At 37.2% G+C, this 11,142-nt stretch overlaps 1 protein-coding gene and 1 pseudogene across 2 annotated transcripts; one reads left to right on the forward strand and one right to left on the reverse strand.

The window, feature by feature from the left end:
* Window positions 1–4,003, forward strand: part of LOC140962590 (mitochondrial thiamine diphosphate carrier 2-like) — an 11,346-nt pseudogene extending 7,343 nt beyond the window's left edge.
* A 53-nt stretch (window positions 4,004–4,056) lies between these two features.
* On the reverse strand, window positions 4,057–8,380 carry LOC140962576 (uncharacterized). 2 transcript variants are annotated; one of them, XM_073421531.1, is made up of 3 exons: window positions 8,243–8,380; window positions 6,243–7,025; window positions 4,057–6,123 (listed from the first exon to the last, which is right to left on the reverse strand). In XM_073421531.1, the coding sequence occupies exons 1-3, from the start codon at window positions 8,282–8,284 to the stop codon at window positions 4,369–4,371; spliced, it is 2,580 nt and encodes an 859-aa protein (XP_073277632.1). In that variant the 5' UTR covers window positions 8,285–8,380; the 3' UTR covers window positions 4,057–4,368. The 2 variants fall into 2 exon arrangements, with proteins under 2 accessions (XP_073277632.1, XP_073277638.1); XM_073421537.1 differs by lacking the exon at window positions 8,243–8,380 and adding an exon at window positions 7,665–8,183.
* Window positions 8,381–11,142: the final 2,762 nt, after the last annotated feature.

Below are 11,142 nucleotides of genomic sequence, written 5' to 3' on the forward strand. Positions count from 1 at the left end.
GAGTAAGTTGAGTATCCACCCTGGAAGCATGAAAATGTATAAGGATTTGAAGACCAAGTTTTGGTGGGAGGGTATGAAGAAAAGTGTTTACCAGTTTGTAGCCAAGTGTTTGGTTTGTCAGCAAGTGAAAGCCGAACATCGACGACCAGGAGGATTACTTCAGAATCTTCCTATCCCTGAGTGGAAGTGGGAGCATGTGACGATGGATTTTGTCACCCACTTGCCGTTGGCTTCTAAGAATTGTGATGCAATTTGGGTTGTTGTGGACCGACTGACTAAGTCAGCACATTTCATTCCGTATAGTCGGGAATATAGTTTCGATCGCATGGCAAGGCTATACATCCAAGAGATTCTTAAATATCATGGTGTGCCAACAAGTATAGTCAGTGATAGAGATCCACGCTTTACCTCAAGGTTCTGGGGAAGTTTTCAAAAAGCGTTGGGAACGACATTGAGTTTGAGTACTGCCTATCATCCAGAGACCGATGGTCAGTCTGAGAGGACTATTCAGACACTCGAGGACATGTTGCGTGCTTGTGCTTTGGATTTTGGACCAGCATGGCATGATCATCTGCCGCTTGTGGAGTTTTCATATAACAATAGCTACCACAGCAGCATTGGTATGGCTCCATTCGAAGCATTAAATGGTAGACGTTGTCGTACTCCATTGTTTTGGGACGAAGTAGGAGAACGACAAGTGCAAGGACCTGAATAGTGCAACAAGCGATTGACGTAGTGGAATTGATTAAAAAGAGAATTAAAGCTGCACAAGATCGTCAATCGAGTTACGCGAATACCGAGCGTAGACCTCTACAGTTTCAGTCAGGGGAAAAAGTTTTCCTTAAAGTTTCACCATTTCGCAGGGTGATGAGATTTGGACTCAAAGGAAAATTAGCCCCAAGATTCATCGGACCTTTTGAGATCTTGGAATGTGTTGGAAATTTGGCATATTGATTGGCTTTGCCGCCGTATCTGTCCAGCATTCATAATGTCTTTCATGTATCTTTGCTACGACGGTATGTAGCAGATGAATCGCACGTTCTTGGTCCGACAGATGTTCAACTTGAAGAAGACTTGACTTATGTCGAGCAACCACTTTTAATCCTAGGTAGGAAAGAGAAAAAGCTCAGAAACAAGACCATTCCACTTGTTTTAGTGCAATGGCAACGCCGAGGTACTGCAGAGGCGACATGGGAGTTAGAGAGTCGTATGCGCTCAGAGTATCCGCATTTGTTTTGAGTTGTATCTTTGTAATCATGAGTTGTATTTTATTCAGTTGTTTTGTACTTCAGTTCTGATTTCGAGGACGAAATCTTTTTAAGGAGGGGAGGATGTAATGACCCGAATTCGTATTTTGAATGAAGTATTAATTAAGAGATAATTAAAGAGTTGTTAATTAAGTATTATTAACGAATTGATAATTTGGGATTAATCTGTTGGATCCACCGAATTTTAAATGGATAACCCGATCTACTTCCGATTACGTTATCTCGAGAAATCCAACCAGACGAATGAGATTCTGACACGTGGCAGATAAGATTGATTCGGATTTCTGAAATAGTCCGGATGCAGCCTATAAATGGAAGCCGAATTCTTTTGTTTCCTACACCGCATCCTTCAGAGAGAGAGTTATAGTTTTTTATCTTAGGTTTTCTAGCCAGTTTCTAGGGCACTTTGGTGTCGGGAAGTTTCGGAGCTAGTGTCGACTCGAGGGGGGGTCGGTGAGCTGAGATCGAGACATCATCAGCGGGCTGACGACGGACGCAGGTATAATCCTAAAGCCTTTAGGAAGAACTTTATAGCATGTTTGGTAATTCAGAATCTGGTTTGATAGTGATTTCATATTGTTGGTATTGTCTAGGTTAAGAGCTTTCTGTCAGATTGTTTTAGTGAGGTACGTGATGTACTGACTGAGATATCCAAGCGTAGTATACACACTTATATGCTGCATATTTATGTGTTGCATTATACATGTTTTACTGCTTTGGCATATTATGCATGACATATCATGTTGAGCCTGATATCTTTTGAGATATACCTCGTTTGTTGGGGCCGCTCAGCCCTATTCTGTATTGTGGACGATGGGGCATCGAGAGCTACAGTGTCCGACGGGACCCGCGGGCTCTGATGACCTGGACATTGTAGGTCCACGTCTTGATGATGAGTGTGGGAGCCAAAACATGCCTAGGGCAGATCAGAGACTACACACTCAGGCGCCTCTAGACTGAGCATGAGATTCTTGACTTGATCCTTGATATCCGAGCATATTGCATTTCGCATGCATCATATCAGTTTGTATACTCGTACATTCTCGTATTGGGCGATTGTCGCTCACGTCCTTGTTTTCATCTTGGGCACCCCATTCCACGGGACAGGTCTTAGGTTGGACTGTTCGGACGACCAGGGCAGTGGCTAGAGCAGTTGAGTTTTCGGTGGTGATCCAGTGGAGGTTTTATGTGGTTCATCGTTTTATTGTTTAGAATTATGTTTCGATATGGTTGTATTAATGTTTAAGACTGCTGTTGTTTGCTTTGTTTTAATTTGGGTTGTAAGATGATTAAGCACTTGGTTTCCGCTGTTTAATTGTTGTTATTAAGTTTTAATGTTGCATGCTTAATAGTCTGTTTAGTAGTGGCTCGGGTAAGGGCGCTACACATGCGAAGTGTATGTATGATTGCTTGTATATAATCAAGATGTTTTGCGGTCTTAGGTTTACCCTAACATGCGAGCTGCGTTTGTCTGCATACTTGAATCTCGGGGCATTCGAGGATTGTATGCTGGATTGACACCAACATTGACTCAGATAGTTATGCTGGTTTGCATTTTGGAACCTATGATACATTCAAACGGTGGACAATGGTGCACTTCTATCCTCTTTACTTGCCTTTGTAATGAGTGATAATAGTTTTTACTCTAAAATAGTAAAAACTAGATGTGACAGACTTGATTTGGTTTCTTTCAATCCTCTAGGCTTGGAACCACTACCGATCCTGTACTAGAAAAACTAACGATTCACCCCTCACTGGCTTCCAGCTTTTCATTTGTGGCTTGGCTGCTGGAACATGTGTTAGAACTGTGTGTCATCCCCTTGATGTTGTGAAGAAAAGATTTCAGGTGAAACACCTCGCGTTATTTAGCTGTTTATTTTTCCAGAAGATTTGTAGAGCGGCAGAAGTTTAAGGCATATCACAACCTGCTCATATATATTTGAAACAGGTTACATGGAGGGGGATCAAGCCATATCTCTTAAGTTTAGTCAAACCAAGGAAAACACTAATGTGATAGACATAGGCCCAGAGAGAAAGACGAGTCGAGATGATTAGGGACAGACGGACAGTGATCCGGAAGATTTAAGATGCCCTCAAACCACAAATGTCCAAGTCCCCCGTACTAGGTTTTACACAACATTGACTTCTGCTTTCTGGCTTCTGTGTTATATATCAGCCTTTACATTGGAGATTTGTATAATGTAAAATCACTTATCCATAGTTGATTATTAATCTCATTTCTCCATTCTACTTGTGTGTTCACGAGTAATTCACTTGCAGATCAAAGGAATGCAAAGGGATCCAAGATATGGAGCTGGAGTAAAGCATTATGGTTCCCGAATATGTATCATGCTCTCAAGCAAATTTTGCATGCAGATGGTTGGTACAAGGGCATCGCTCCATCAGTTGTCAAAGCAGCACCTGCTAGCGCTTTAACTTTTGTCGTTTATGAATTTTCATCGGACCGGCTGCAGTACATTTTGATTTGAATTTATCAGTTTTTTTTTTTTTTCCCCACTTTCTTGATCCTTTCTTTAGCCCTTCATTCGTTTCATTTAACGTAGTCTCTTTTTCCATGTTTTCCTTGGACTTCTATACTTGTCTTTCCCCTTCAAGAAACGGGGATGAGTAACATGTATGATTTGACTCGGGATTTGTTCACAGCTTTTTACGTTCTGTTCTGTATCTAAGAAGCATTGCATACATGTTACTGTTTTAGTGCAAAACTCGAGTTCGGATTTTATGTTGCAAATAATTCTATAACCATTAGAATTTCCGAAAAAGCAAACAATAGAAACAAGAAATATGGAGGTATGGCAAAAATGCATGTAAACATTACACTTACAAGGGGGGAAAAAGGAAGATGCTTTTCAACATGGATTTTCCGACGCTTTTAATAGCATAAGCAATGCAATTATGCAAAGCATCATCTCCGACGACTGGAATGTCTTCTGTTCAACGTCCCAATAACTCCAGAGCATGCTACTTCAGGAACAATCATCAGCGTGAATTTTAGTTCCCGTGGCTCGAGTTCCGAGGCAACTTGTCCTCAACTGGCTCCTCATTTGCCACAGGCATTGCTCGAAGTTCGCGAAACATGTTAAGAATTTTCACCATCAAATACACCATTCTCAGCCTTTTCAATCTGTGAAGGCAGAAAAACGCTGGCAGACGACTCCTCACGACCTACCACAACACGTGTACGCTGCAAAGGTCTTGATGATGGGTCTTCTTGCCAACTAGTTCCCTTACTTTTCCGCCTTCGATTTACAGTCAAATATCCATTCGCTCGAGCTTCCAGAGCTTTAGTTGTTGGAGGTCGGTTCCTTGTGCCATGTCTCAGAGAATTCATTGTTGACTGCTGCTCAGATGTGGGCTGAATAGGAGACACCTTCGGTAAACTTTGGTCATCTGTCTTGAGTATACCGTTATCTTGCTTTTTACTTGACTCAGTAGTGATGATACCATTCTCTAGGTCCGGGAAAACTTGAGGAATGTTAAGGTCGATCAAAGTCTGAGATCGCGGGTTCACTTGAGCAAATTCTGTCGCGTGAATAGAGGTATTAAGATTACATTCTACATTCTCAGCGGCACTATCATTTGGTGAACCAGTGGATGCCAACTTATTCTGACATGGACACGTCTCAGAAGAAAAATTTTCAGTAGAGTCGTGAATCCCTGAGCAGCAACCCAAGATCTCATTATCCAATCTGGTGGATGTCAAAGCACATGTCATGTGGTTTCTGGCTTCCACACAACTACCAGAAATTAATTTCCTACATTGTTTTGTGGAGGGAGCTGTATACGGCTTATTTCCTTTCTTCAGCTTCCGGCTCAACGGGGGTGCTACGACCTTCCTTGATTCATTATTCTCTCGTAAATTCTTCTTTTTCTTCAGGCTAATGAGAGATATGTCGTTAGAAACATCATGAGAATCTTGATGCATTGTACCGCCTATATGGTTTTTCTTGCCAGGCAGCATTTCTGCACCGGATTTATTTGGTCTGACACTGACCTTATCCATCACGGATGCGTTAAGTAAAACGCCGCTTATCGTTTCAGATTCATATGCACTCTCATCTGAGGTCTCCTCATCCATAACAGTTGTTCGTTTCCCATTAGTCAAAATATAACAAAGTTCAGTTGGAAGGCTTCTTATTTCTCTTACTTTGCCATCAGAGAGGCTTGTATCTACAACAGTAAACTTGATTGCACCAGAATCACGAATAGGAGTCCGAGGTTGGAGATAAAAATGCTGCTGTCTTGAAGACTGATCGCTATCATCTTCTTCCACCTCCCTTTCGCTGGTGCATTTATAATCTTCTTGGTTCTTGTTGGTGCCATCTTCTTCAGTGTGGAGCTCAATTAACTCCGGCTCTTTAGCAACTTTACTCAAAACATCAGTCACCGAGTCAAAATAGTGATCTCCTTTCACAAGTTTCCTTCTTGAGAATTTCTGAACACCAGGTACAAGGAAAACCAAACAATGGTTAGAACCAACAGCATATACATGATCTTTAGGCTGCTCTGAATGCCAACCTCTCTCCAACAAACGTGGCCAAATTGCTTCCCAGAACAAATCGTTTGACCGAGCTTTGCTCAATCTGTAGTCTCCACTTAGGAATTTAATGATTTCATCGGTTGTAAGAGAAGAACATGCTTTTCCGGTCGGTATCTCAAGCCGCATTTGGACAGCTTGATTGGACCTTGCAGGTTCCATGGCCATTCTTGTAAGATCTTGTTTTCCTGTACCAATTCCAACAGCTTCCACAAAAGCACTCATACCAATCATGGCCTTCAAAGAAGCAACATACTCAGTCAGTGACATTTTTTCATCCCCAAATCTCTTAGACACCTGTCATAGGATAAATGGAAACTTTAGTAGAATTTTAAAATATTCCTTCCGTTATGTATGCCTTTATTCATCGAAGACAGTCATAGTTGAGTTCACACAAAAATAAATTTCAGCAGTACCTCCAATAACACAGTTCGACATTCTTCAGACAGGCCAGGAAGTATTCGAGATAGCAGCTCCTGCTGCCTCAATCCAGAAAATATCTTCCGGCCATAAACACATTTCTTGCTTTTTATCTTTCGGCCTTCGGACCATTTATGATAGACACCGGTGCCATAAAATTCCCCATAATAAAATGATAGTATCGCACCCATTTCTTTTGTTCCAACGAACCGCTTCACCTCAACAAAATTCTTCTCAAACATGTATAAACCAAGAAGAAAGCCAGCCTTTTCAGCATCATTCCAATATTCATCTGACAATCCAGGAGCCGCGAGATCGCCTTGACCATCGCCCTGATGTAATTTCTCCATTGATGATAGGTCAGGTGACTTCCCTATAGGATACCTTGGATGATATAAAGACTTGATACTAATCTTTAAGATGTCACAATTCGAATCGGTGTCTCTTTTAATGACATTCTTATGTTCTGAATAAGTCTCTATTTCACCATTGTTCTTCACCTGATCCATGGAGGTTAAAGGAACCGGCGAGCCGGTGAAGGCATTATAAGAGATATGATTGGAAGCTCCAATAAGATCTGGAATTTGAACTTGATATTGATTTCCAATTCGAGGAAAAATATCTGGCTCCCCAAACTCGTCACATGAGTCAGGAGAATTTGATGAAATTCGAGGTAAGGTATCTGTCTCACCAAAGTTGTCAAAATTTGATGGATGCAACTGCTCATCCTGCATTGTATCAGAATAATCCCTATTTTGATCTACATGAACTGGTGTCATCTGTAGTTGAAATAACAATTTTCTATTAGAAATAACAGAACTAGTTTCATACGAGTCTATAGAAAGCTATAGAAATGTATGAAGGACACTGGCAAAATTCTTGTCCATGTTATCCATGTTATCAGTTGACACAAATTGATCTTGGATAATTGGAATAAAGAAACTTGTAAGCTAGCAGAATAATGGAACTCGGGTTTCATAAAAAAGAACTGTACTTCTAACATATATAAGATGACATGCAGCATAAGCAAATAAACATGATGCTCCTGTTGTTTATGATAACCTTTATAACAAACAGGAAATATAATTGAAGGACAGCAATGTAAAGCAATGTAAGGAATAGGAACAAGTTTAAAACTTCAGATGCTTCTTGTAGCAATGCTGTGGTGACTGCAATCAATTTCAAATGCAAGATGGAATTTTTGCCATGATTTAAGGTTTAGAAACAGACAACAAAATAGAAATTTAAAATTTGCCACAAAACATATCAGCATAAAGTGCAAAAGAGAATAAAACTCGCATTTGTACAGCATATGTGGATCGTTTTCTTGGAAATCGTAACACTTGAAAAACGGATCCCCTGGAGAACAAAATTTGCAAAAGCCAGCAAGCAAACATCAATGAAAGAAAACGTCAGACCTATTTTTCAAGACATAACTGAGAGATAAAGACAACGTCGTTATCGCCAAAAAAACTCAGTGATCCCAAACCAGGAAAACCCAAGTCATTCTCAATTCCCAATCGAACAAAGCCAAACCAAGAACCTTGATTTTAGCAACTTGCAATTTTACGGACAAATTTGGAGGAAAGCCGAAATTCAAAACAAAATACGATGCAAAAAATTTCCAACTACGAATAAAGGCATCAACTTCACTGGAAATACCAATGTGATCTCACCAAATTAAACTCCTCTTAACACTTCAGAAATCATTATATTCCCACAAGCACCATCTCTCTTGAGCCAAGAAAACATCTTTTACATACAAAACACGCACACAGACAGATGCATACACAGCACAATCATGAAAGACAAGCGTAAAAGAAAGCTGAGGAAATGGGTATGGAATGCAAAAAAGAAAAAGAAAAAGAAAACAACAAACACAACACAAGTGGTTACATAAACACGCAAGGAAAATACAAACAGTTTGTTCATCTAATATGTATTCGAACCTTGTTTGTATGTGTACATGAGAAGATGGAAATGGAGAAAGTAAAACCTGGGTTTTCTTTTCTTCTATCAGAAAAATAATACACTTCATGGGGTGGGTTGAATCGAATAGAGGAGAGGAAAATAGGCGAGTCTTTTTTTTTTTTTTGGGTTAAAAAAGAGAGATGACTGCTGCGTAGAATTTTTTTTCCCTTGCGTGAGCTTCGTATCGTTGCTTATATGTTTTATTTATGTTAGATTAAATTAAATTATACACATCAATTTTTGAAGCTAATTGAATTAAATTATCGTTTTTTATTTAATTTAATAAAAAAAATTATAACCTACATTTATCTAATTATTTACCAATGGGTTGGCCCGACTTAATAGTGGAATTGTTTTTCTTCGACATGGGAACTCGATAATTTTATATATATATATATATATTTAAAAATTTTAAATACATTTGTTTTTTTGATTTGAAAATTAATATTTGCTTCATCTTTTTTTTACTATAATTTTGCACATTAAAAAGCAAAGAGAAAATTCAAAAGAAACACCTAATTAATTTTAAAGATATATATAATTATAAATAGATTGGATTTTATAAATATGAAAATGATATTTTAGACAATTTCTCAAAGATGGGTCCGAATTTTCATTAAAAAAAACCTAATTCAAAAATTATTTGGATTTTGCTAAAATAGACGACCGCTGATGATGCTTGGTTGTCCAATCACCCTCATTCTTAATATTGTCACCATAACATTTTTTACACATAATATTAACACGTAATCCGAGTTTAATTTTATATATTAAAATGCGATTATATGAAGTAATTTTTTGGCATCAAAATTCATATTTTGATTTTTTTATTTTTCCTTGTTTAGTTCTTTTCTAAAATGGCAAAAACTTGTGTGAGACAGTCTCACGGGTCGTATTTTGTGAGACGGATCTCTTATTTGGGTCATCCATGAAAAAATATTACTTTTTATGCTAAGAATATTACTTTTTATTGTTCATATCGGTAGGGTTGACCCGTCTCACAGATAAAGATTAAATCGTCTCACAAGAGACCTACTCATATAAAATTATATTATATAAGGGAATATGTGTTTTTAATTCGAAAGAGAGTTGTATCTAATAAAATCCAAAAATAGCCAGTGTTTACAACAATACCGTATAAATGTTGAATAATATTTGTTTTTTCCTTAAAATAAAAAATTATGTAGATGGGGAAATAATAATTCTTTAAAATATGATATCTTTCCAATCATATAATCATGCGAACGCTGTATATATCTATATGTATATGATTGCATCATGTGCTTTCTAATAGTAATTATAATAAATATGTCACGTCATTTTCCTTTTGAAAATAAAATCGTGACATCTTCACTTACTAATTACTTTTAAAAAAAAAATTAAATTTTATATATTTTTTTACGTGGCATGAAATAGTTAATTTTTTTTTTTGTTAAATTTTACTCTTTTGTGGAAGAAAAAAATGCATTCAAAGTACAAATATGACCTCATGTTTACAATATATACTTTTCTCAACAAACAATTTTCTAAAATAAAAATATGGATAATAGAAACTTTTTTGCATTATATAATTGAATAAAAGAAATTACACCTCTTGTCCACTTTTCCTATTTTCATATAACTTGTAATCTATTGATGCTTTCATTCATTTTTGTGTAATTTTGGATTTGTATCTACTGGATAATTAATCCAATTTATTATTATATTTTAGCATTACTTTCTGAAATTTTAGATTATGGTTTTTATCAATCAAATTCAATTTAATTTAATTATTCCAAATGTATAAAGAAATTTCACATTTCAAATATGATGCATGTTGGGAAAAAAATGCTATTTACGTTTCTTAATGTTGATTTGTTACGCGTTAGATGACTTATTTTGAATAATAAGTGTGAAGAAATTCATATAATTTATTTTACTATAAGAGATTTGAGAATTATGGTTGACCAGTTATCTTTGACTTTTTGTATTCGAGTGAATTTATTTGCGTAAAAAAGAAAAGTTCGAACGCCACTACAAATGCTTACGATCAAATTGACCAAATATATACACAACACAAATGAATTGTTTATCATTCTATGTTTTTGACATGTTCACTTGGTAATATATTGGTATTTTTTCCTTTAATATAATTAATTCATATACGCATTCTTTACTCTTGTAACCAAAATTCCACATTGAGCTCAATTTGGTGAGCAAAGTACTTCTTGCTGATTTGATGTGGGTCGAGCAGAGCTTTGATGCAAATATGAGTTAGAGGGCGTCAGATATGTTTCTGGCGTAGGCCCTCCGATGTTTAAGTCAGCAAGGAGACAAAATTTAAGTGTTCAATAAGAGTAGTGTTTAGTGATAGTAATGAGAGAATGTATAAAATCATGAGATGTATCTGATGTTTATAAAGTCGAGAGAAACTAGATACTTTGTAGGAAAATAATTCTAGTATGACAAGTCCTTAGAATACGAGATTTCTGCTAATCTGATATTATTTGTGGTATATTAAATATTTGGAATATATTTCGATGTCTTTGAGATTTATCTTTATCGTGCAAAATTGGTTTAAGTGTTATGTTTATGAGACTTTATCTTTATTTATCAATGTATTCGTCTGAGCTCGGCTCGGATGTCCCTAATATGGGCTCCACTCGTCTGACAATGCCATTAGCTTAGTTGTTCGTGCCTTTCCTTCTTGTTAGACTTTTCCAGAGCGGAGATCAGTTTGGCCTCTGAGTGAGGTTTTGGCTCATACTCTAGCTTAATAATATCAAATGTGGGTTCATTAGTTTTGTAAATGGGCTCGAGTCTATAATAGTTTGGGTCGGATTTCTCTCTTATATGGGTCGATCAAGCGTTGTCGACCCCAATACACAATGCTTATCTTAGCCTTGTATTTCTTCAGCATTTGTGTTAGTTTAGGCTAGATCTTAA

Source organism: Primulina huaijiensis, chromosome 2, assembly GCF_012295235.1.
Source record: "Primulina huaijiensis isolate GDHJ02 chromosome 2, ASM1229523v2, whole genome shotgun sequence".
Classification (NCBI taxonomy): Eukaryota; Viridiplantae; Streptophyta; class Magnoliopsida; order Lamiales; family Gesneriaceae; genus Primulina; species Primulina huaijiensis.